The following is a 27,300-nucleotide window of genomic DNA, read 5'->3' as shown; positions in this document are numbered from 1 at the left end:
GGAAAGCAAACAGCAACAAAAACCTTCATGAGAAAGAGCGCATAGAATTGACGTAAAAATATTCGGAGCGTAAATATTTCCGTCGTACAATGATGACGTTGTAGCGTGGCGAAGTGGCAAGATGGCTGCAGCAGCGGCTTGGATGCATGGTCCCTCCAATATGCGGTTAACCGAGGGTCTGGTGTCTGTTCTGAAAGAGCAGCGGCCCGAATATTTACCTGCACTTTTAGCGAATTACCGGGAGCATGGAGTGGTTTCGACTCAGGTAAAATTAGTCAGCTATTCTTGGCGCTCCAGTCCGTAGCATCTGTCTCGATGCAATGGACTCGTGTTAGTCTTTGTTTTCCTGTTTACTGTTGTGTCATAGCTATATAACTTGCTACATAGCTAACTCTAATGAAGTTTTGCTTCTAAAGTTTGTATAGTAGGGTTGATCGCCTGGTTGCTGTCACTTACTTCTCGCTTGGCTTCTAACCCCCAGAGTTCGGGAGCAGTCGGTTGTCTCGTGGGACTCAGCAATGCCAAACTCGGCAACAGCAAAACCAGGTTTGAGGGCCTGTGTCTGCTGTCAGTGTTGGTCAAGGATAGTTCTAGTGATGTGTTCCAGCAACACTGTCTGGCCTGGCTAAGGTCCCTACAGCAGGTCATACAGGTAAGACACACGTATGGACTGGAAACACCTGTAGACTTTTACCATAAACACACCTATGGCAAACATCGGGTGTATTCATTACGTCTTGCAAAGGTAATCGTTTACCGTTTCAGAACTAAACGGATGCAAACGGAACGAAACGAGGACCTACCTGAATATGTCCAATTAAAAACTAAACGTTTTGCAGCAGACAAAATGTTTTGCTACATAATCGGCGTAATGAGTACACCCCTCGATTAAGATATGCAGGTACTGTAGCTAGTAACTACATCGGTCCAAAACATTAACAATGAGACAAATCAAACCGACACCTGCACATCACAATGAAATAAAACCGCTCTTTCTCATCTGAAATCATAGGGACGTCTGAAAGTGCGGGGGTATTGATTAGTAGCAGACCGTATCAAAACGTTTTGCAACGAAAACTGTTTACTCCAAATGTAAAAACACTTTTTTTTTCAATGAAAACAAGAGTTTCTATTGGACAAATTCCGGTAGGTTTCGTTTCGTTTGCTTCTGTTTGGTTCCTAGAGTAAACGTTTTCCGTTGCAAAATGTTTTGCAACAAGCCAAATGTTTTGCTATGGTCTTTGACTAATGAATACACCCCTGAGCTAAATGTATTCCATTTCACCATTTTCGTTCTCTTCTCTCTCCCCCAGTCCCAGGCCCCTCTCCCGTCCATCCAGCTAGCGGTGGGTGTTCTCCAGGACCTGCTCCAGTATTCCTCCCAGCTACCTGAGCTGGCCAGGGAGGTGGGCCTCAACTCTATCTTGGGGATCCTCACCTCCCTGCTAGGCCTCAAGTCTGAGGTAAGATTAACGCTTAAATTGGGCCGGTACACACTGGTACTGAGTTGTGTGGCACCTCACATTTTCCACAGCTTCAGTACCAGGAGTTCTTATGGAATATTGACTGTAAAATATGATGAGTACCATCACCCAAAATGAGTACCTGCGCCTATTTAATTCCACTTCAAGCACTGTAATTGCGTAGGCTGGAGAATACCATTTGAAGTAAATTGTGATGGTGGCAAAATCTGCAAGATTTATTCTGTGTTAGAGAAGAATGTTTCAGATTGTAGGTAGGGCTGTTGCAGTGATCGTATTACCGCCACACTGGCAGTCATGAGTCATGACCGCAGTCAAATTCCATGTGACCGTTGGGTCACGGTAATCTCCTCTTATTCACTCTGGACATGTTTTGGTAGTAGCCAACTAACCAACGATCATCAGGTCGTTAGTGGCCTGGTACTCAGGGCTCTATTGTCCCTCTAACCACTCTGACATCAATGCAAATGCAATAGAAAATCAAATCAAACAATTATCATCAAAACAGTATCCTGCTTTTAAAACTCACCCCGCTGTGATTGATCAATTTGAAGAAAGAAGTTCAACAACAGGTTGAAACTGAGTGGAACACGTGATCGTTCTGGATGTTGTTTCAAAGCCAAACACAACGAAATGGACAGCGCTTTCTAAAGTGATGATTCATGTAGAACACTTATACACATATTAGAGCTTACGCTTACGCCTATATAGCCCCCGTTATATACAATACATTGCTTAATAGCCTACTGCATATTACACACACAGATTTAAGATATCTTTGGTACATAATTGGTCTAGCCTATACTCTAAAATTAAACAAATTCTAGTAATAGCCTTTGAGTGTGGACTGTATTATTATGAATACTGGATGGACTGGTTACCTTATGCTACGCTCCAAACGTTCTATCCATGAGTCTGGGAGAGAACGTATAGGATAGGTGATGCTGTTGGTTGGTTGATTGTGCAGGGCAGCTTACAGAGAATTATAGTTAATTTTTTATTTTATTTTGATAGCCTAGTAATAGGGCATTTTTTTTATATTTTCATAATTAATAGGCTGACACATTACCTTTTAGCTACAGAATATCTCACCACTGTGCGTTTCCATCTCCGCCTCTTTCTCCTTCATTCCTTTCTCAAGCATGCAGAGAGAGGGGCTGTCAACAGTTTAATTAAATATGTTTACTTGTGAAAACATGTTACTTTCGATGTTCCCGAACAGATTTCACTTGGTTTACCAAATGAAGCACTGGGTAGCCACAGAAACGTGGTTGGAGAGCCATGGTATATAGAGTTTGGGCGGAATATCACCTGTCGTGCAGCGAGAGGCTGATGTGTGACGTGAAATAAGTGTTCTTATAAGCCCAGACATTTCTATATGCAATCCCATGTGAAAGCAGAGTTTAGATGGTTGCCACTAAAAAGAGGAGGATCCCAGCTGCTACTATATTTAGGCGTATTTTTCAGCTGCTTGCTATCAAACCAGAGTAGCCAACCCGGCATGATTAAACTGCGGGAAAGCGGCCTCCATTTGCTATTAGAGTTAACATGCATACGGTTGACATGTATTTTATTTATTTTTTCCTGCCCTGTTCCATATTAGTAAAGACGCAATTCAATTGAGAATAGTCTGGTGGGTGAAAATATGATCACTTGATGACAAAAACAGGGTGTGCAGACTGAGGCAAGGAACCGAGCACAAGCTTTTTTTGCGCTCTTTATTTAATCAATAGCCTATAGTCACATCATGCAGCCCATATATGTTTTGATTTCTAAGACATTCTAAGGGTTGTATCATTCACAACTAAATTAGCCAAATAACTCTAAATCTAGCATATAGGAGCTGTTTCAAATGATCACTTTTACGCTCAACATATCCACTTCATATTCGTACTAGCTCCGGAATGGGAAAAATATCCTTTCTATTTTATTCAGCTAAGTTCAATTATATTCTTCTTATTATAAAATAATGGCACGGGACTTATAAGCATATCTTGTCAGCTAAATGAACAAGCCTACAGCCTATGGCATGGAGCATAGCCAGATAACATACAGTAAGTAGGCCAACTCATATTCTGTTCTTCTGAAATACATTTTCTTCATATCATAATGTTTTTTTTTTTAGACCTGCCTAAAATAAATAATGAATATATTGTGGTGGTTTATATTACTAGTTTATTTTGGTGACTTTTTAAAATGTAAATGTTCCAAGGACGCGCGGCTTTTATGCGTGGTGGCCTGGAGATGCTATACATGTTTATGTTAACGGTCAATTACCGTGAGTGGCAGTCATTTCCATGACCATAACCGGCTGACATTCAGGGCGGCAGGTAGCTTAGTGGTTAAGAGCGTTGTACCAGTAACCGAAAGGTCGCTGGTTCTAATCCCCAAGCCGACTAGGTGAAAAATCTGTCGATGTGCCCTTGAGCAAGGCACTTAACCCTAATTGCTCCTGTAAGTCGCTCTGGATAAGAGCGTCTGCTAAATGACCAATTTATTTATAACTGCCACACACCTAATTGTGGGTACAGGTTGGAAAATACATGTGTTTTTTGTCTCTCACAGTTTCACCTAGCTGCCATGGAGGGGATGACCGCATGTATGACGTTCTACCCCAGAGCCTGTGGCTCCCTGAGGGTAAGTAGTAGACGTCACCCATTCATTACATTTACAAATAAGATGCTTGTTTTTTTATATTATGTTTGTTTGGGAGACTCTGTGTTGTATTTCTGTCTCTGACCATTTGTGTTCTTATGAAGAAACTCTGAGGGGTATGCTAAAAAGCAGGATCAAACCAGCTAACTTGCTTAAATATTAGGAAATAACTTTTTTGAAAGATAAGCTTATCATTGGCATGGTCTAATTGACTCAACAACCAAAAACACGTATGGAAGTTTAGCTTTCTACTGAACCATAAAATCTGTAGTTATTTCAGGTTGTTTATCAAAGTTATCAGCTAACTCATTGATCCTGCTAAGGCCTGAAATGCGCTGGTTTTAATAATTTTTTATAAAATAAATCTAACCATCTGCCCTACTGCCTCTCAAGACCCGATGGAGGACTCCATCTCTACTTATGGAATCCCCATAGTTTCCCATTTTAAATATTTGAGAGTAGTATATTTTCTACCTTAGAATGCTAAAATCAATTAAAATCGACCTCAGTAGATGGACTAATATCCCAGTTGCTTTAACCAGCCGAATATCGATTGTTAAAATGAATATATTGCCACGGCTGAATTTCTGTAGTTCAATGCTTCCCTAGTCCCTCTTCTGGCTGTTGGGATAAAATCCATAGTGTGGTTTCAAAATGTATATGGCAAGGTAAGCAAGCCCGGATAAAATTAACAAACTTGCAAAGAGGGAAAGACATTGGAGGACTATCCGTACCAGACTTTATATTGTATTTCCTGGGCCTCTCGAGTGGCGCTGTGGTCTAAGGCACTGCATCGCAGTGCTAGCTGTGCCACTAGAGATCCTGGTTCGAGTCCAGGCTCTGTCGCGACCGGGAAACCCATGGGGCGGCGCACAATTGGCCCAGTGTCGTTCAGGTTAGGAGAGGGTTTGGCTGGAAGGGATGTTCTTGTCCCATCGCGCACTGGCGGGCCGGGTGCAGTGCACGCTGACACGGTCGCCAGGTGTACAGTGTTTCCTCCGACACATTGGTGCGGCTGGCTTCCGGGTTAAGCGGAAGCAGTGCGGCTCGGCTGGGTTGTGTTTCAGAGAACGCACGGCTCTCGACCTTCGCCTCTCCCGAGTCCGTACAGTTGTAGAAAAACAAAACAAAAAACATCCTAAATTGGTTTATACCCTGGCTGAGTATAAAGATAAATAAGTTGTCTCCTATTGTCCTGGAAGAGGTGGTATCCACTGATATATCCCTTAAACGATGTAATATGGTATCTCCTATTGTCCTGGAAGAGGTGGTCTTCACTGATATATCCCTTAAACAATGTAATATGGTATCTCCTATTGTCCTGGAAGAGGTGGTCTTCACTGATATATCCCTTAAACAATGTAATATGGTGTCTCCTATTGTCCTGGAAGAGGTGGTCTCCACTGATATATCCCTTAAACAATGTAATATGGTATCTCCTATTGTCCTGGAAGAGGTGGTCTTCACTGATATATCCCTTAAACAATGTAATATGGTGTCTCCTATTGCCCTGGAAGAGGTGGTCTCCACTGATATATGCCTTAAACAATGTAATATGGTATCTCCTATTGTCCTGGAAGAGGTGGTCTTCACTGATATATCCCTTAAACAATGTAATATGGTGTCTCCTATTGTCCTGGAAGAGGTGGTCTCCACTGATATATCCCTTAAACAATGTAATATGGTATCTCCTATTGTCCTGGAAGAGGTGGTCTTCACTGATATATCCCTTAAACAATGTAATATGGTGTCTCCTATTGCCCTGGAAGAGGTGGTCTCCACTGATATATGCCTTAAACAATGTAATATGGTGTCTCCTATTGTCCTGGAAGAGGTGGTCTCCACTGATATATCCCTTAAACAATGTAATATGGTGTCTCCTATTGTCCTGGAAGAGGTGGTCTCCACTGATATATCCCTTAAACAATGTAATATGGTATCTCCTATTGTCCTGGAAGAGGTGGTCTCCACTGATATATCCCTTAAACAATGTAAACTTCACTTTGGTCATGTTATTGCGCACACGATTTCTATTTGGCACAAAATTGAAAAACAATGTAACTGAGAATTCCCCCAATTGTCCAAATGTGGAATCCGTACCCTTACAGAGATCATGGACAGTAATGCTTTGGACCATGTTGGGGGTGAGGGTACACTTCTTTCTTGTTTTATTTTCCTGTTTATACTGAATTTATTATTCAACTAGTTCTTACCCCTTTATTTTCTTATTTTGAATGACAGGTACATGTTTTATAAACGTACAATTTGAAATGATTAATATACCTGTAATCCCCCCTACAGATTTCCACTGCCCTTCCGGTGTTGCGGAATTTCCTCTTCACTGACAATTTGTCTTCAACAGGACAAACTGGGTGCCTGTTTCTTATCCAACATGGACAGTGTCAGCCCTAAAGTCCAAGAGGTGGCGTGTGAATGTTATGGTCGTCTGCCTTGTCTGGGCGGAGTCTTGGAGAGAGGGGGAGGCGGGCGTAGAGCCGATGGATGGACCAATCAGCTTCACTGCCTGCTGGCCTCGGCCAATGGCATGCTGGCACAGCTCTACCAGGGTACAGAGTCAGGTAAAGAACACTTCTATGAACTGAAATCTTGAAGAACATGGTGGTCTTAGTTGTACAACCAGTGTGCTGCTCATCCATGTTATAAGTAACTGATGTGATTCTCTCCCTCTCTCTCTCTCGTCTCTCTATCTCCTGTGGTCTAGAAGGGATGGTGCCGTATGAGGGGCCAGGTATAGAGCTTCCCTACCCTCCTCTGGACGACACAGACCCCCTCCTCCTCCTCCAGCTCCAACACAGATACCGAGCTGTCAGCCTGGCGCTCAAACACACCCTCGGGTAGGTGCCTCCGGTACATACTCTTTTAACACACTCAAACATACACACTCAGCATTCATGTATATAACACACTAACTTTTATTTGAACCCAAAAGTCATTTTCCCAAGTTAAAAACCCCCAAAACATGTATTTTTTGTAAGTGATGAGTGTTTGACCGTGATTTGTTTCTCTCAGTGTGGATCCGGTCTCTGCAGTGCGTTTGCCTATACAGCAGGTCCTTAACCTGGTCTGTCGCGCCCTGGCTGTCAGCTCCAAGAGCATAGTGAGTTAACTTCCGGAATCTACAAGAACTGAAAGACCGTCTAGTTGGTGTATGACCGCTAATGGCATCTTGTGTTTCTCTGTGTGTTTGCCTTCCAGAATGTAACAGGTGATGGGTGTGTGCGGCTACTGGTGTTGCCTTCCATACACAACCATACTGTAGAGCTTCTGCGTGCTCTCATCACAGCGTAAGTACCCTACTGAAGGCAACCCGAGTGCTAGCTGGGTCAAATCTGACGAAAGCTATATCCCATCTAGACAAAACCTGGCTGAAACAAGCAAATGAGTCTTCGGTTGCCTAGGCAACAGCCCCCACAATGTAGCAGCAGGATGCATATCTGTTTGTGCTCATGCCAACTCTATTGCTGTCATTTTATAGTCAAACAGTTAAGTTGGCATGACAACACAAACAGATCTGGTACTCAGGCTACCCAAGTGCTGGCTTTTAAAATACATGTTTTATTTTTTTGTACCCCTTTTTCTCCCCAATTTCGTGATATCCAATTGGTATTTACAGTCTTGTCCCATCGCTGCAACTCCCGTATGGACTCGGGAGAGGCGAAGGTCGAGAGCCGTGCGTCATCCGAAAACACGACCCGGCCGAGCCGCACCAATGTGTCGGAGGTTATTGTGTGTGTTTTATTCATTAGTGGACTGATGGATTTTCTTCTGGCTCCCTGCTGTATGTATCTCAGTGTAGGCAGTGGGTTGGTGCAGTACTCCAGTGTGTTACAGAGACTGTTCTCTCAGACTCTGTCTGCCTGGACCCCTCTACCTGAAACCAGTCTGGGACAACAGAGAGCATTCAGGTAACTTACACACACACACACACGCATGCAGACACGCACACACACACTTTAAATCTCTTCATTTGTTTTCGATGTGTTTCTCCTTTGACCCATAGTGCAGTGCGTGTGTCCCTGTACCGAACCTTAGAACTCTGGGTCAAGGTGGGAGGAGCCTCAGCCGGTGTGCTGCAGGGAAGCCCCACCCACTCCGAGATCCTACTGGCCCACCTGCTGGGTGACATCACGCCGGGGGCGGACTCTGTCAGGGTGATGAGATCTGATTGGTTTATTGGCAAGGCGAAAGTTTAGGATTGTCATTACTATGGCTCTGTCTGAAACGGAACCTGTTCTCTATGTAGTGCACTGCTTTTGGTCAAAACATTTCACTCACCCTCCACTTATGTCTAACGCCAACCACCTCTCCTTTTTTCCCTCTCCTTTCTTCTTCTCCCTTCTCCACCCCTCTCAACCTCTCTCTCCCCCCTCTCAACCTCTCTCTCAACCTCTCTCTCAACCTCTCTCTCCACCCCTCTCAACCTCTCTCTCCACCCCTCTCAACCTCTCTCTCCCCCCTCTCAACCTCTCTCTCAACCTCTCTCTCCACCCCTCTCAACCTCTCTCTCCACCCCTCTCAACCTCTCTCTCCCCCCTCTCAACCTCTCTCTCCCCCATCTCAACCTCTGTCTCAACCTCTCTCTCCACCCCTCTCAACCTCTCTCTCCACCCCTCTCAACCTCTCTCTCCACCCCTCTTAACATCTCTCTCCCCCCTCTCAACCTTTCTCTCAACCCCTCTCAACCTCTCTCCCCCCTCTCAACCTCTCTCCCCCCTCTCAAATTCTCTCTTCCCCTCTCAACCTCTCTCAACCTCTCTCCCTTCTCCTCCCCTCTCTCTCCCCCCTCTCAACCTCTCTCTCCCCCCTCTCAACCTCTCTCTCCCCCCTCTCAACCTCTCTCTCCCCCCCTCAACCTCTCTCTCCACCCCTCTCAACCTCTCTCCCCCCTCTCAACCTCTCTCTTCCTCTCTCAACATCTCTGCTTTCTCCACCCCTCTCCCTCCCCTCTCAACCTTTCTCTCCCCCTCTCAACCTCTCTCCCTTCTCCACCCCTCGCCCTCCCCTCTCAACCTCTCTCTCTCCCATCTCAACCTATCTCTCTCCCCTCTCAACCTCTCTCCCCACCCCTCTCAACCTCTCTCTCCCCACCCCTCTCAACCTCTCTCTCCCCACCCCTCTCAACCTCTCTCTCCCCACCCCTCTCAACCTCTCTCTCCCCACCCCTCTCAACCTCTCTCTCCCCACCCCTCTCAACCTCTCTCTCCCCACCCCTCTCAACCTCTCTCTCCCCACCCCTCTCAACCTCTCTCTCCCCACCCCTCTCAACCTCTCTCTCCCCACCCCTCTCAAACTCTCTCTCCCCACCCCTCTCAACCTCTCTCTCCCCACCCCTCTCAACCTCTCTCTCCCCACCCCTCTCAACCTCTCTCTCCCCACCCCTCTCAACCTCTCTCTCCCCACCCCTCTCAACCTCTCTCTCCCCACCCCTCTCAACCTCTCTCTCCATCCCTCTCAACCTCTCTCTCCATCCCTCTCAACCTCTCTCCACCCCTCTCAACCTCTCTCTCCATCCCTCTCAACCTCTCTCCATCCCTCTCAACCTCTCTCTCCACCCCTCTCAACCTCTCTCTCCACCCCTCTCAACCTCTCCACCCCTCTAAACCTCTCTCTCTCCACCCCTTTCAACATCTCTTCTCCCCCCTCTCAACCTCTCTCTCCCCCCTCAACCTCTCTTCCCCTCTCAATCTCTCTCAACCACTCTCAACCTCTCTCCCTTCTCCACCCCTCTCCCTCCCCTCTCAACCTTTCTCTCCCCCTCTCAACCTCTCCCTCCCTTCTCCACACCTCTCCCTCCCCTCTCAACCTCTCTCTCCCCCCTCTCAACCTCTCTCCCTTCTCCACCCCTCCCCTCTCAACCTCTCTCCCTTCTCCACCCCTCTCTCTCCCCCTCTCAACCTCTCTCCCTTCTCCACCCCTCTCTCTCCCCCTCTCAACCTCTCTCTCCCGCTCTCAACCTTTCTCCCTTCTCAACCCCTCTCCCTCCCCTCTCAACCTTTCTCTCCCCCTCTCAACCTCTCTCCCTTCTCCAACTCCTCTCCCTCCCGTCTCAACCTCTCTCCCTCTCCACCTCTGTCCTCAGCTCCGTGCGGCCCAGTCGACAGTGGCTGATCTGGTTTCCAGCAAGCCCTGCCCTAAAAGCCGGAAGCCTGGATTGGCTATGGGCAACGGGGGCGGAGCCTCTCTCCAGAGGAAAGGAGACTCGCTGGCCAATCAGGACACATGCATGTCTGCACTCAGAGGTGAGGGGCGGGGTTTATCTCATGCGTTTACATTGGAGACAAATGTGTAAACTAAACAAAATAAATTATTTTCATGGTCTTTTTTTTTCCTGAGTTATGTTGCCAGTGAATGACCATTCCTTTTCATAGTGTATTTTTAGCATTACAGACAATCACAGGTGAATGATATCTTGACTAGCTGTGCTGTGGTGAGAGTAAAACATTCAACTCTCTCTTTCTCTGCAGCACTGAGACAGATCATATTGACCAGTGGAACTCTGCTGAAGGAAGATGTACACAAGGTCAGTTCAGTGTGTGTGAGAGATTCTTATATAAACCTTCCCCATAGCGTTTGTTTATGATACTGTTTGTGTGTTGATGCTCTCTCTTTCTCACTCTCTTCCCCCAGCGTCTCCACGATGTCGTCCTCCCGTTGTGTGTGCGCCTGCAGCAGCAGCATGGGGGTGGCTGTGGGACCGGGGCGGGGGCGGGGGCTGGGGGTGTTAGTGGTCAATACGGTAGTGCCCTCCCTCGTAGGGAGCTTTACCGCCTGCTCCTAGCCCTGGTCCTAGTGCCCCCACCTCGATGGCCCCCGCCCCTCACCTGTACGGTGTCCATACTCAGCCACGGACGTAGGGATAGGAGTCTGAAGGTAGGGGGAATTATGCAAGCAGGGACCGCACAGGCATGCATGCACGCACATTTTTATAATAAAATAAAATAGAACACGCACACACACTGATAGACACGAATGCACAGTGCACCCCCCCCCCCCCCCCCCACACACACACACACACACACACACACACACTGGCTGCAGCCTTAAGGTATGGAGTGGGCTAAATGTATGACTCTCTCTCACACAGGCTCTGTTGATGTCCTGGTGTTTTGTTTTGGTGGTCTGTGTTTAAGCAACCAAGTAAACATTCTCCTGCCTCATCAATTATACTTTCAATAAGAACATACTGATATATACACACACAATTACACAACTGCACCACACACACCAACTTGTGTGTGTGTGTGTGTGTGTGTGTGTGTGTGTGTATGTATATACACACACACACACAAACTCTTACACTGCAAACACACACAACTACACATATACACCACATACATCAACTGATAGAGGTAGCATTATATATACAGCTCTGGAAAAAATTAAGAGACCACTGCAAGAATATAAGTTTCTCTGGTTTTACTATTTATAGGTACAGTGGGGAGAACAAGTATTTGATACACTGCCAATTTTGCAGGTTTTCCTACTTACAAAGCATGTAGAGGTCTGTAATTTCAAAAATCCAGAAAATCACATTGTATGATTTTTAAGTAATTAATTTGCATTTTATTGCATGACATAAGTATTTGATACATCAGAAAAGCAGAACTTAATATTTGGTACAGAAACCTTTGTTTGCAATTACAGAGATCATACGTTTCCTGTAGGTCTTGACCAGGTTTGCACACACTGCAGCAGGGATTTTGGCCCACTCCTCCATACAGACCATCTCCAGATCCTTCAGGTTTCGGGGCTGTCGCTGGGCAATACGGACTTTCAGCTCCCTCCAAAGATTTTCTATTGGGTTCAGGTCTGGAGAATGGCTAGGCCACTCCAGGACCTTGAGATGCTTCTTACGGAGCCACTCCTTAGTTGCCCTGGCTGTGTGTTTCGGGTCGTTGTCATGCTGGAAGACCCAGCCACGACCCATCTTCTCGCGATACATGGCCCCATCCATCCTCCCCTCAATACGGTGCAGTCGTCCTGTCCCCTTTGCAGAAAAGCATCCCCAAAGAATGATGTTTCCACCTCCATGCTTCACGGTTGGGATGGTGTTCTTGGGGTTGTACTCATCCTTCTTCTTCCTCCAAACACGGCAAGTGGAGTTTAGACCAAAAAGCTATATTTTTGTCTCATCAGACCATATGACCTTCTCCCATTCCTCCTCTGGATCATCCAGATGGTCATTGGCAAACTTCAGACGGGCCTGGACATGCGCTGGCTTGAGTAGGGGGACCTTGCGTGTGCTGCAGGATTTTAATCCATGACGGCGTAGTGTGTTACTAATGGTTTTCTTTGAGACTGTGGTCCCAGCTCTCTTCAGGTCATTGACCAGGTCCTGCCGTGTAGTTCTGGGCTGATCCCTCACCTTCCTCATGATCATTGATGCCCCACGAGGTGAGATCTTGCATGGAGCCCCAGACCGAGGGTGATTGACCGTCATCTTGAACTTCTTCGATTTTCTAATAATTGCGCCAACAGTTGTTGCCTTCTCACCAAGCTGCTTGCCTATTGTCCTGTAGCCCATCCGAGCCTTGTGCAGGTCTACAATTTTATCCCTGATGTCCTTACACAGCTCTCTGGTCTTGGCCATTGTGGAGAGGTTGGAGTCTGTTTGATTGAGTGTGTGGACATGTGTCTTTTATACAGGTAATGAGTTCAAACAGGTGCAGTTAATACAGGTAATGAGTGGAGAACAGGAGGGCTTCTTAAAGAAAAACTAACAGGTCTGTGAGAGCCGGAATTCTTACTGGTTGGTAGGTGATCAAATACTTATGTCATGCAATAAAATGCAAATTAATTACTTAGAAATCATACAATGTGATTTTCTGGATTTTTGTTTTATATTCCGTCTCTCACAGTTGAAGTGTACCTATGATAAAAATTACAGACCTCTACATGCTTTGTAAGTAGGAAAACCTGCAAAATCGGCAGTGTATCAAATACTTGTTCTCCCCACTGCATGTGTTTGGGTAAAATTAACATTTTTGTTTTATTCTATAAACTACTGACAACATTTCTCCCAAATTCCAAATAAAAATATTGTCATTTAGAGCATTTATTTGCAGAAAATGACAACTGGTCAAAATAACAAAAAAGATGCAGTGTTGTCAGACCTCGAATAATGCAAAGAAAATAAGATCATGTTCATTTTTAAACAACACAATACTAATGTTTTAACTTAGGAAGAGTTCAGAAATCAATATTTGGTGGATAACCCTGATTTTCAATCACAGCTTTCATGTGTCTTGGCATGCTCTCCACCAGTCTTTCACATTTGATGTTGGGTGACTTTATGCCACTCCTGGCGCAAAAATTCAAGCAGCTCGGCTTTGTGTGATGGCTTGTGACCATCCATCTTCCTCTTGATCACATTCCAGATGTTTTCAATGGGGTTCAGATCTGGAGATTGGGCTGGCCATGACAGGGTCTTGATCTGGTGGTCCTCCATCCACACCTTGATTGACCTGGCTGTGTGGCATGGTGCATTGTCCTGCTGGAAAAACCAATCCACAGAGTTGGGGAACAATGTCAGACCAAAAGGAAGCAAGTTTTCTTCCAGGACAACCTTGTACGTGGCTTGATTCATGCGTCCTTCACAAAGACAAATCTGCCCGATTCCAGCCTTGCTGAAGCACCCCCAGATCATCACCGATCCTCCACCAAATTTCACAGTGGGTGCGAGACACTGTGGGTGCGAGACACCCAGGTGTTGGGTAAAGCTGAAAATTGGACTCATCAGAGAAGATGACCTTACTCCAGTCCTCTACGGTCCAATCCTTATGGTATTTTGCAAACCTCAGCCTGGCTCTTCTTTGCTTATCATTGATGAAGGGCTTTTTTCTAGTTTTGCACGACTTCAGCCCTGCCCCTAGGAGCCTGTTTCGAACTGTTCTCGCCGTGCACTTCACCCCAGCTGCCGTTTGCCATTATTTTTGTAGGTCACTTGATGTCATCCTACGGTTGTTGAGTGACATTCGAATGAGTTGGCGGTCATCCCGTCAGTAGAGAGTTGTTTTCGCCCTCTACCGGTCTGTAGCTTTGTTGTCCCCAATGTCTGCTGCTTGACCTTGTTCTTATGAACCGCCGTCTTTGAAATTTTAAGGATGGAAGCAACATGACGCTCACTGTATCCCTCTGCCAGTAAAGCCAGAATTGAACCCTTCTTTTCCTCACTCAAAACTTTCCTTTTCAACTCTTGGCATGGTCAATAGTTATTTTTTGATTAATATTACTTTTGAGGTACTATTAGCACTGTTTTTGCCATACAGCTGTGCTATTGCAAGAGGATAGTGATGACCACAGCAGTGGTTTTTATATTTTTCCTCGTTAAATAAGATTTGGTTCAGGTGATCACCTAATCAGTACCTAATTCAGTAGAATGAGTTGTGCCTGTGTTGGAATTCAACAGACACTGGAATGGAATGGCTGTCATACATGTAGTGATGCTGATTTAAGAAAGATTTGCAGTGGTCGCTTAATTTCTTCCAGAGCTGTGTATATCTATTACACCACCGGTCCAAAGTTTTAGAACACCTACTCATTCAAGGGTTTTTCTTTATTTCTACTATTTTCTACATTGTAGAATAATAATGAAGACATCAAAACTATGAAATAACACACATGGATTCATGTAGTAACCCAAAAAGTGTTAATAAATCAAAATATATTTTATTTTTGAGATTCTTCAAATAGCCACCCTTTGCCTTGATGACAGCTTTCCACACTCTTGGCCTTCTCTCAACCAGCTTCACCTGGAATGCTTTTCCAACAGTCTTGAAGGAGTTCCCACATATGCTGAGCACTTGTTGGCTGCTGTTCCTTCACTTTGCGTTCCGACTCATCCCAAACCATCTCAATTTGGAAAATGAACATGCATATGTTCACCCACACCGCATCTTATAAAGACACAGCGGTTGGAACCAAAAATCTCAAATTTGGACTCCAGACCAAAGGACATATTTCCACGGGTCTAATGTCCATTGCTCGTGTTTCTTAGCCCAAGCAAGTCTCTTCTTCTTACTGGTGTCCTTTAGTAGTGGTTTCTTTGCAGCAATTCTACCATGAAGGCCTGATTCACACAGTCTCCTCTGAACAGTTGATGTTGAGATGTGTCTGTTACTTGAACTCTGTGAAGCATTTATTTGGGCTGCAATTTCTGAGGCTGGTAACTCTCTAATGAACTTATCCTCTACAGCAGAGGTAACTCTGGGTCTTCCATTCCTGTGGTGGTCCTCATGAGAGCCAGTTTCATCATAGCACTTGATGGTTTTTGCGACTGCACTTGAAGAAACTTTAAAAGTTATTGACATTTTCTGGATTGACTGACCTTCATGTCTTAAAGTAATGATGGGCTGTCGTTTCTCTTTGCTTATTTGAGCTGTTCTTGCCATAATATGGACGTAGTCTTTTACTAAATAGGGCTATCTTCTGTATACCCCCCCCCTCCCACCTTGTCACAACACAACTGATTGGCTCAAGTGCATTAAGAAGGAAAGAAATTCCACAAATTAACTTTTAAGAAGGCACACCTGTTAATTGAAATGCATTCCAGGTGACTACCTCATGAAGCTGGTTGACAGAATGCCAAGAGTGTGCAAAGCTGTCATCAAGGCAAAGGGTGGCTATTTGAAGAATCTCAAATATATATAATATATTTTTATTTGTTTAACACTTTTTTTGGTTACTACATGATTCCATATGTGTTATTTCATAGTTTTGATGTGTTCACTATTATTCTACAATGTAGAAAATAGTAAAAATAAAGATAAAACCTTGAATGAGTAGGTGTTCTAAAACTTTTGACCGGTAGTGTGTGTATACATACACACACACACACACACACACACACACACACAGTTTTCCTATCATACACGCCCCATATTTATATACTGGGTGGTTGGAGCCCTGAATGCTGATTGGCTGACAGCCGTGGTATGTCAGACCGTATACCATGGGTATGTCAAAACATTTATTTTACTGCTCTATTTACATTGATAACTAGTTTATAATAGCAATAAGGCACCTCGGGGGGGGGGGGGGGGGGGGGGGTTTGTGGTATATGGCCAATATACATTTTAGTCATTTAGCAGATGCTCTTATCCAGAGCGACTTACATTTTCATACTGCCCCCCGTGGGAAACGAACCCACAACCCTGGCGTTGCAAGCCCCATGCTCTACCAACTGAGCTACAGGCGACTAAGGGATGTATCCATGTTGCGTCGTGCTGAAGAACAGCCCTTAGCCGTGGTATATTGGCCATATACCACACCTCCTCAGCCCTTATTGCTTAAATATATAATATTAGGGCTGACCCCATTTAGTCGACTGGTCGATTGGCTGTTGGTCGACCAATATTTCTTTGGGTCGAGCAGTGGCAAATATATGATTTATTTTTAATGGCACACGAGACACCTGTCTGACTCACGCCTGTCTCAGTGGACTAATCCATTGCGGAGGCACACCAGTATCCCCAGTAGTACATTACCTTAATTACCATCATTTATCATCTACAATGTTTGTTTTGTTACGGTAATTTCTGTTAATGCGTTCAATATATTATTATTATTATTACAGTCTTACCGTTGTCATTGTAGGAGTGGACATGTTGTTTGCGGAGCCCACAACCTAGGCTACACTTGTGATAAAAAAGTGTTGGTTTATTTCATTCAATTTACAAGTTGTCAATGTATTACCGTAATTGTCTTTTGTTTGGAGCACTCCTGTCAATCTTGAGCAAGGACACGCGCCTGATTACGCGTATAGAAGTATGAAACTATTTCTGATTGTCTTAACTCGCCATCACTGTGGAGCTTCTGAAAGTAATGTTTTCTTTGCCTCAAAACAGCAAGTAAACAAAGTCTGTTTTTATATCCATTGAGAATGACAATAGTTCCTCAATGTAGCCTATTTGAAAAATCTTTCTAGCTCTCTCTTTTTAATAACCACTCTGCATGAAAGGGTAAAACATTTTTAATGCTCTGGTCCGGTGGAAACGTCATAAAAAGGCCTACCTGATCACTTCTTATCCCTTGCGCAAATAGTGTACAGCTGTGTCTGCCTGTCCGGAGCGCACTGGCCCGGGAAACTCTGAGGGCCCAGAATATTTTATGCAATGTTGCAAGTTTGCTAGAACGAGCTTCGGGCCGGACTAAGTTAATAGTTGATAAAACATTTCAAGTTCCTTGCAAACAGGCCATTTGTAGCCAATGTGATTTATAGGATATTCATTTTTATCTGGAAATGTTCTACCTGCAGGCTTAATGTTACATTTTTTTGTTGGCTTTATGTAGGCTATTTTTACATATTGACAATGGCAATCGAAGTTACTTTTAGATTTGTGTCATTTTCATTTTGATATAATTTTTATTAACCACATGACATTGATTTGGAGATGTGAATACTTTTTTTTATTATAAATGAAATGAAACTGTTCCACGAAAATGTGCATATGAAAATCATAACTGGCACGCAGATCAGTAGAAATGGTATGATAACTTGGCACTCCAAATGGAAAAGGTTGCCGACAGCTGGTGTAGCCTATAACCGGCAACTTCAGGAGCTTAACGGCAGAATGCGAAGGCCAGCAGCGGGAGGAGGGCCGGGAACAGTTTTTCTTCTTCTTCTGGTTAGGCTATATTGATCTCTGGCTCCCTCTTTGTAATTTGTGTGTCTCAATTTTTAATCGCAGTGCTTAAAGCATCAGACAAGCTCAGTAGCCTGCATATAAACTCAGCAAAAAAAGAAACCTCCCATTTTCAGGACCCTGTCTTTCAAAGATAATTCATAAAATTCCAAATCACGTCACAGATCTTCATTGTAAAGGGTTTAAACACTGTTTCCCATGCTTGTTCAATGAACCATAAACAATTTAATGAAAACTAAAAGAAAGATGCCCAGGGTCCCTGCTCATCTGCGTGAACGAGCCTTAGGCATGCTGCAAGGAGGCATGAGGACTGCAGATGTGGCCAGGGCAATAAATTGCAATGTCCGTACTGTGAGACGCCTAAGACAGGGCGGACGGCTGATTGTCCTCGCAGTGGCAGACCATGTGTAACAGCACTTGCACAGGATCAGTACATCTGAACATCACACCTGCGGGACAGGTACAGGATGGCAACAACAACTGCCCGAGTTACACCAGGAACGCACAATCCCTCCATCACTGCTCAGACTGTCCGCAATAGGCTGAGAGAGGCTGTTCTGAGGGCTTGTAGGCCTGTTGTAAGGCAGGTCCTCACCAGACATCACCGGCAACAACGTTGCCTATGGGCACAAACCCACCGTCGCTGGACCAGACAGGACTGGCAAAAAGTGCTCTTCACTGACGAGTCGCGGTTTTGTCTCACCAGGGGTGATGGTTGGATTCGCGTTTATCGTCAAAGGAATGAGCATTACACTGAGGCCTGTACTCTGGAGCGGGATCGATTTGGAGGTGGAGGGTCCGTCATGGTCTGGGGCGGTGTGTCACAGCATCATCGGACTGAGCTTGTTTTCATTGCAGGCAATCTCAACGCTGTGCGTTACAGGGAAGACATCCTCCTCCCTCATGTGGTACCCTTCCTGCAGGCTCATCCTGACATGACCCTCCAGCATGACAATGCCAGCAGCCGTACTGCTCGTTCTGTGCGTGATTTCCTGCAAGACAGGAAAGTCAGTGTTCTGCCATGGCCAGCGAAGAGCCCGGATCTCAATCCCATTGAGCACGTCTGGGACCTGTTGGATCGAAGGGTGAGGACTAGGGCCATTCCCCCCAGAAATGTCAGGGAACTTGCAGGTGCCTTGGTGGAAGAGTGGGGTAACATCTCACAGCAAGAACTGGCAAATGTGGTGCAGTCCATGAGGAGGAGATGCACTGAAGTACTTAATGCATCAGGGACACATTATTCAATTTCTGTTAGTCACATGTCTGTGGAACTTGTTCAGTTTGTCTCAGTTGTTGAATCTTGTTATGTTCATACAAATATTTACACATGTTAATTTAGCTGAAAATAAACGCAGTTGACAGTGAGAGGACTTTTCATTTTAGTTGATTTTATTCAAACATATGGTGTGTCTATATATGGAAAAATACATGTTTAAACATGTCAACCAAGCGATTGGTCGAAAGAACAGACAACGCACGGTCAACCAAGATTTTTCTTTGTGTGTGTGTATATGTATACATACATACATACATACATACATACATACATACATACATACATACATACATACATACATACATACATACATACAGTGCATTCGGAAAGTATTCAGACCCCTTGACTTTTTCCACATTTTGTTACATTGCAGCCTTATTCTAAAATTGATTAAATTATTTTTTTCCTTCAATCTACACACAATTCCCCATAATGACAAAGCAAAAACAGGTTTTTAGAAATTTTTGCAAATGTATTACAAATAAAAAACTTTCACATTTACGTAAGTATTCAGACCCTTTACTCAGTACTTTTGTTGAAGCACCTTTGGCAGCGATTACAGCCTTGAGTCTTCTTGGGTATGACGCTACAAGCTTGGCACACCTGTATTTTGGGAGTTTCTCCCATTCTTCTATGCAGATTCTCTCAAGCTTTTCCAGGTTGGATAGGGAGCGTCGCTGCACAGCTATTTTCAGGTCTCTCCAGAGATGTTCGATCGGGTTCAAGTCTGGGCTCTGGCTGGGCCACTCAAGGACATTCAGAGACTTATCCCGAAGCCACTTTTCAAATCAAATTGTATTTGCCACATGCGCCTAATAGAACAGGTGTAGACATTACAGTGAAATGCTTACTTACATGCCCTTAAACAACAATTCATTTTTTTAAAGATTTTTTATTTTTGTAAGTGTTAAGTAAAAAGAAATACAAGCAAAATAACTAAAGAGCAGCAGTAAAATAAAATAACAGTAGGGAGGCTATATACAGGAGGGTACCGATGCAGAGTCAATGTGCGGGGGCACCGGCTAGTCGAGGTAATTGAGGTAATATGTACATGTGGGTAGAGTTAAAGTGACAGAGTAAACAGAGTAGCAGCAGTGTAAAAGAGGGGGGTGGGGGTGGGGGGGCAGTGCAAATAGTCCGGGTAGCAATGATTAGCTGTTCAGGAGTCTTATGGCTTGGGGGTAGAAGCTGTTGAGAAGCCTTTTGGACCGCTTGCCATGCAGTAGCAGAGAGAACAGTCTATGACTAGGGTGGCTGGAGTCTTTGACAATTTTGAGGGTCTTCCTCTGACACCGCCTGGTATAGAGGTCCTGGATGGCAGGAAGCTTGGCCCCAGTGATGTACTGGGCCGTACGCACTACCCTGTAGTACCTTGCGGTCGGAGGCTGAGCAGTTGCCATACCAGGCGGTGATGCAACCAGTCAGGATGCTCTCTGGTGCAGCTGTGTAACTTTTTGAGGATCTGAGGACCCATGCCAAATCTTTTCAGTCTCCTGAGGGGGAATAGGCTTTGTCGTGCCCTCTTCACGACTGTCTTGGTGTGTTTGGACCATGATAGTTTGTTGGTGATGTGCACACCAAGGAACTTGAAGCTCTCAACCTGTTCCACTACAGCCCCGTCGATGAGAATGGGGGGCGTGCTCAGTCCTCTTTTTTTTTTCCTGTAGTCCACAATCATCTCCTTTGTCTTGATCACGTTGAGAGAGAGGTTGTTATCCTGGCACCACACGGCCAGGTCTCTGACCTCCTCCCTATAGGCTGTCTCATCGTTGTCGGTGATCAGGCCTACCACTGTTGTGTCGTCAGCAAACTTAATGATGGTGTTGAAGTCGTGCCTGGCCATGCAGTCATGGGTGAACAGGGAGTACAGGAGGGGACTACCCCTGAGGTGCCCCCGTGTTGAGGATCAGCGTGGCGGATGTGTTGTTACCTACCCTAACCACCTGGGGGCGGCCCGTCAGGAAGTCCAGGATCCAGTTGCAGAGGGAGGTGTTTAGTCCCAGGATCCTTAGCTTAGTGATGAGCTTTGAGGGCACTATGGTGTTGAACGCTGAGCTGTAGTCAATGAACAGCATTCTCACATAGGTGTTCCTCTTGTCCAGGTGGGAAAGGGCAGTGTGGAGTGCAATAGAGATTGCATCATCTGTGGATCTGTTGGGGCGGTATGCAAATTGGAGTGGGTCTAGGGTTTCTGGGATAATGGTGTTGATGTGACCCATGACCAGCCTTTCAAAGCACTTCATGGCTACAGACGTGAGTGCTACGGTTCATTTGTCATTTAGGCAGGTTATCTTAGTTTCCTTGGGCACAGGGACTATGGTGGTCTGCTTTAAACATGTTGGTATTACAGACTCAGTCAGGGTCTGCGTCTTCTTGGTCGTTGTCCTGTTGGAAGGTGAACCTTCGCCCCAGTTTGAGGTCCTGAGCACTCTGGAGCAGGTTTTCATCAAGGATCTGTCTGTACTTTGCTCCGTTCATCTTTCCCTCGATCCTGACTAGTCTTCCAGTCCCTGCCGCTGAAAAACATCCCAACAGCATGATGCTGCCACCCATGCTTCACCGTAGGGATGGTGCCAGGTTTCCTCCAGACGTGACGCTTGGCATTCAGGCCAAAGAGTTCGATCTTGGTTTCATCAGACCAGAGAATCTTGTTTCTCATGGTCTGAGAGTCCTTAAGGTGCCTTTTGGCAAACTCCAAGCGGGCTGTCATGTGCCTTTTACTGAGGAGTGGCTTCCGTCTGGCCACTCTACCATAAAGGCCTGATTGGTGGAGTGCTGCGGAGATGGTTGGCCTTCTGGAAGGTTCTCCCATCTCCACAGAGGAACTCTAGAGCTCTGTCAGCATGACCATCGGTTTCTTGGTCACCTCCCTGACCAAGGCCCTTTTCCCCCCGATTGCTCAGTTTGGCCTGGTGGCCAGCTCTAGGAAGAGTCTTGGTGGTTCCAAACTTCTTCCATTTAAGAATGATGGAGGCCACTGTGTTCTTGGGGACCTTCAATACTGCAGACATTTTTTGGTACCCTTCCCCAGATCTGTGCTTCGACACAATTCTGTCTCGGCGCTCTATGGACAATTCCTTTGACCTCATGGCTTGGTTTTTGCTTTGACATGCACTGTCAACTGTAGGACCTTATATAGACAGGTGTGTGCCTTTTCTACATTTTACATTTACATTTTAGACATTTAGCAGACACTCTTATCCAGAGGGACTTACAGTTAGTGAGTGCATACATTTTTCATACTGGCCCCCCGTGGGAATCGAACCCACAACCCTGGCGTTGCAAGCGCCATGCTCTACCAACTGAGCTACAGGAGGCCTTTCATGTCCAATCAATTGAATTTACCACAGGTGGACTCCAATCAAGTTGTAGAAACATCTCAAGGATGATCAATGGAAACAGGATGCAACTGAGCTCAATTTTGAGTCTCATAGCAAAGGGTCTGAATACTTATGTAAATACGTTTTTTTTATTATTATTATATATTATTTTTTTTTACATTTGCAAACATTTCTAAAAACCTCTTTTCGGTTTGTCATTATGGGGTTTGGTGTGTAGATTGGTGAGGGGATAACATTATTTTTTTTAATCAATTTTAGAATAAGGCTGTAACGTAACGAAATGTGGAAAAAGGGAAGGGGTCTGAATACTTTCCGAATGCACTGTATTTAAAGGAAAACGCCACCCAAAAACTATCTTTTAGTATTTGTTTAATTTGTCCATTGTTGATATAGTCCCAAAATGTTTTGCAGGTCAGCAATCAAGTTTCCAAGGTGTATATAACATTCAAAATGCATAAATACAGCCGGTATGATCCATTTTGCAATATAAAAATTAAAAAATATAAAACATCATATGGTTCAAAATACATCATACCGACTGTATTTCTGTATTTTGAAAGTCGTATACCTTGGAAACTTGATTGCTGACAGTTTTTCTTTAACTGTGAATAAAATGAATGTTTTGAGAGACAGTTCAACTTGAGTTTAGTGGTGTCATGTTACCCTCATAGGCTGTTTAGAGATACTCTGGGTAGATTTGTATATAGCGTAGGAGTATTTTCCATGTGTACTGTTATTTTCTCCTTTTGGTTAGCTCAGGCAAATTTGTGTCCATAGTGAAATGTACTGGACTAGTGACCTTTTTAGAATGCACTTGTTTACTGATCATTCTCTCTCTCTCTCTCTCTCGTGTCTCTCTCTCTCGTGTCTCTCTTCAGGTCTCCTCCTTCTGCACTGAGGCCCTGACCATATGCAACTCCCTTCTCCACCCGCGCACCCCATCCCTCTCCCTCCCCCTGCCCCCCCTCACCCTCAAACCCAGCCCTGCCGCCTCCCTCCTCACCCCTTCCCAGGCCTCCAGCCTCACCCTCCCCACCCTCCTCGGAGGTCCCTTCCCCGGCCGACACACACTCGGCCTGGGCCATACCCTCCTAGGTTCCCTGGACAACCACCTATCTCTGGTTCCTCCCGGGCTCTCTGGCCAGGGCTCTACTCCAGGAGACCTGCTCCTGTCCCCCCATCAGGGCGAGCTGGCAGGGCTGGGGCTCTCAGAGGGCCAGAGACCCGTCTTCATCCGTTACGACAAAGAGGAAGCAGAGGATGTGGAGATTTCACTAGAGAGCGACTCGGACGATAGCGTTGTCATCTTCCCACGGGGGATGCTGATGTTACAGAACCAAGATGGCGCCAGCACCGGGGCCACTCTCCCCGTGTCTTCCTTAGTACCAGGGGGTGCCACGCTCCCCGTACCCGGTCCAGGGGACGACCCAGGCGGGGACATCTCCCTCCCCCTCTCCAATGACCTCCCCTCCACCTCCCTCACTCACCCTCTCCTCCCCTCCACTTCCCTCCCTCACCCTCTCCTCCCCTCCTCCGCCGCTCCTAACTCCATCAACTCGTTCCCTCCGGCTCCGCTAGCCTCTCTGGTTCCCCCCCTCAACTCCACCGGCGTGACCCAGCTCGGTGCTCCCTCTGTGGGGTTAGGAGTTGGGGCTGACTCCCTCCCTGGAGCCCAGCTACAGCAGATGTTGCTTCAGGGCCAGCCACCAGCCCCAGGTCAACCCACACCACTGGGTCTCCCCATACAGGTAAAATCACAAAGAAATGTGAGTTATAGATCTCTCATTCTCATTAAAAGCAAGTCTGTGAAGCCGTAGATCCGTTCTGTGTGCGCTATTTCTATGCTTCCCCCCTTAAGTTTCGTTTTTGCGTCTTTTTACGTCCGGTGTTGTACACCAGATTTAAAAAGCGGAAAATACTACTATATTTTGGGTTATTTAAAAGGTAGATAGTACAATGGTTCTCTACACTATGCATTGCTTGTTTCATCACATGATCTGACAGACGTTTCCGAAATGCACCAGCTCCAGAACCCTTTAAATACAATGTTCTGACTTTGACTCTACAGATGCACCAGCTCCAGAACCAGCTAGCTCAGCCCAGCAGAGCCCTACAGCAGCAACAGGCCAGTGAGGAAGATCATTCTGTTATTAATATCAACAGCTCTGATGAGGAAGAGGAGGAGGATGAAGAGATGGAGGATGAGGACGAGCTGGGAGAGGAGGAGGAGGAGTTGGAGGAGGAAGAGGAGGAGGAAGAAGGGAGTGATTTCCCCGATGAAGAAGAAGAGTTTTATGATGGAGAAGAGTTTGATGACTATGAGGAGGAAGAGGGGGAGGAGATGGAAGATGAAGATGAAGGAGAAGAAGAAGAAGAAGAAGAAGAAGAAGAGGAGGAAGAGATCAGGCTGTTGGACGGAGAAGGGAGGAGGGGAGGGATGGGGAGGGAGGAAGGAGAGGTGCTCCGAGAAGTGGCGGAGGAAGGAGGGATGGGGGGATTCTGCATGGAGAGAGAGATGGAAGGAGGTATAGAGGAGCTGGAGACCAACAGAAGAGTGTACGGGGAAGAAGGAGTGAAGGCTCAGGAGGTAGAGAGCATCGGCGTGCTGGAGGAAGAGAGGGAAGGAGGAGAGGAGGATGACACTGAAGGGATGAACGACCCGACAATGCCTCAGATTCTGTGTGTGACGGGCGGCGCTCTGGAAGAGAGGGAGGAGCTAGGGGAGGGGCAAGGGCAGGAAGTTAAGTCTTGTGAGCAGCAGGGAGCCGATCGTCCAGAGGCAACGTCCTCTTCTGAAGGCCCCGCCCCTCAACACGAACAGGAAGCGGAGCCTGCACAGGAAGTGAGGGTGGGCGGCAACGACCAGCCATCCAATCAGGGAGAAGAACCAGCAAAACAGGGCGGGGACTCTGCTAAAGAGGATATTAAGTCATCAGCAGCTCCGAGCGAGACAGAGGGGGAGGAGCCTGAATGCGAGAAAGGAGGAGAGGAGGATGGAGAAGAGGATGGGCGAGGGATGAAGAGGAAGAGGGAGGGAGAGGAGGAAGGAACAGGACAGGGTACAGAGAAGAAAAAGGTAAGTGGTCTTTCTCAGACCATCCTTAAAACCATTCACATTCCAAGCCTTTTAGCTCCTTTTTTTCCCATGAGCGACTTCCTTGGACATGATTTGTGTGTAGATACAGTGAGCTCCAAAAGTGTTGGGACAGTGAATTTTTTGTATATCTTTTTTTGTCTCTGTACTCCAGCACTTTGATTTTGATGCTACCATGATTACGGATAATCCTGAATGTATTGTGAATAATGTTGAGTGAGAAAGTTAGACGCACAAATATCATATCCCCCCAAAAATGCTAACCTCCCCTGTTCTTGTAATGGTGAGAGGTTAGCATGTCTTGGGGGTATGATATTTGTGCGTCTAACTTTCTCACTCATTATTATTCACGGTTCATTCAGGACTATCCGTAATCATGGTAGCATCCACATTCATGTACAAGTTTATAGAAATGTATTATATTCTTATTTACAATAAAAGTGACTCCAAAATGACACAATACATTATTTACCATTCATTTCTATTGAGCACAAAATAATCTGAAACACAACTAAAACCGACAGCAAATGCATCCAACAAGTTTGTAGAGTCACAAGCTTGATGTAATCGTTGCGTGCTAGGAATATGGGACCAAATACTAAACTTTTGACAACTTTAATAAACAGAAGTGAATTTGTCCAAATACTTTTGGTCCCCTAAAATGGGGGGGGGGGACCAAAAGCTGCCAGTCTGCACTTTAACCTCAGTCATTGTATCATTTCAAATCCAAAGTGCTGAAGTACAGAGCCAAAACAACAAAAAATGTGTCACTGTCCCAATACTTTTGGAGCTCACTGTATACCAATCATCTGTTTTTAGATACAAAATGTTAGTTAATGGCTGTTGTGCAGTTCCTCTTTCACAGAATGATGTAAATCTAACTTCCCTCTTTCTCTCCCTCACTTCCTTTCTCTCCCTCCCTCTCTCTCCCTCTCTCTCTCGCTCTCCCTCTTTCTCTTTCTGTTTCTGTTTTCTCTCTTTTTCTCTCTTCTCTCAGTTGGATGAAGAAGTGATGGCGTCCATGTTGGCTGATTTTGTAGCCTGCCCTCCAGACGATGAGGAAAAAGGTCCCTCGGTATCCAACCCCTCCTAAAGAAGGCCAGACACAAAACCATCAGAACAACTTGATTTCTACCCCCCTCTTATCTTAGTCTCACATAAGGTTGCAAAATTCTCAGGTTTTCCTGGAATCTCGGTTGGAAGACTCAGTGAATCGGGAGGGAATTAACAGGAAATCCTCCAACCAGGATTTCTGGAAAAACCAGGGGATTTTGAGAAAGTTTCCGCTGCATTTTGCATCCCTAGTCTCACACATTCATTCATTACCAACATGCAGCTTAGACAATGTTCAAAACATTAACATTTCCAACTTGAAAATTGCCATAGTCTCTGTATGACTTGTTGTATATTTTAATATACAATCGACTTCCGCACTCTTTTAGATGTTGGAAATAGAGCGTTCTTAAAAGAAAGATTACGTTTCCACTTCCACGACAGTGGTAGCGTTTGTAAAACACTCTCTGGACTCTATATTATAAAAACCAGTTTAGTTTACATCAACCTTAGACTTTGACATCGATTGATTGAAAGACATAGCAGTCAAGACATTGCAGCTCTTCAATACTGGCGTGTGGTATCCTACGGTTAGTGAGTGTAGTAGTGGTAGTAGTACTAGTATTAGTAGTAGTGTGTTTTTTGGGTCACCTATCATGTTCATGTTTTTGGGGTCTTATATACAGTATAAATTCTTTTTGTTATAAAATAAATAAACGTCAAAGACACAACTGCT

General features: G+C 45.4%; 1 protein-coding gene across 1 annotated transcript; it reads left to right on the top strand.

Annotated features, from left to right (window-relative positions):
* Positions 1–106: 106 nt before the first annotated feature.
* Positions 107–27,300, top strand: LOC311126070 (proline-, glutamic acid- and leucine-rich protein 1-like). The gene is made up of 16 exons (XM_084200095.1): positions 107–265; positions 482–652; positions 1,314–1,463; positions 4,047–4,118; positions 6,499–6,715; positions 6,859–6,991; positions 7,167–7,254; positions 7,353–7,441; positions 7,949–8,062; positions 8,158–8,308; positions 10,237–10,396; positions 10,622–10,677; positions 10,785–11,027; positions 23,296–24,165; positions 24,486–25,493; positions 26,509–27,300. Exons 1-16 carry the CDS (start codon positions 122–124, stop codon positions 26,602–26,604), a joined length of 3,762 nt encoding a protein of 1,253 aa, XP_084056221.1. The 5' UTR covers positions 107–121; the 3' UTR covers positions 26,605–27,300.

Source organism: Coregonus lavaretus (genome assembly GCF_964263955.1).
Source record: "Coregonus lavaretus genome assembly, contig: HAP1_SCAFFOLD_731, whole genome shotgun sequence".
In the NCBI taxonomy this organism is placed as follows: Eukaryota; Metazoa; Chordata; class Actinopteri; order Salmoniformes; family Salmonidae; genus Coregonus; species Coregonus lavaretus.
The sequence above is the reverse complement of the archived record's forward strand: the minus strand, read 5'-3'. Positions and strand labels throughout refer to the sequence as shown.

Bases quoted from the DNA above. Each gene is read 5' to 3' on its own strand.
- LOC311126070 (XM_084200095.1), top strand. From the start codon at position 122: ATGGCTGCAGCAGCGGCTTGGATGCATGGTCCCTCCAATATGCGGTTA. The intron at 10,678-10,784 runs GTCAGTTCAGTG...CTCTTCCCCCAG, and splicing joins TGAAGGAAGATGTACACAAG to CGTCTCCACGATGTCGTCCT. The intron at 24,166-24,485 runs GTAAAATCACAA...TTGACTCTACAG, and splicing joins CACTGGGTCTCCCCATACAG to ATGCACCAGCTCCAGAACCA.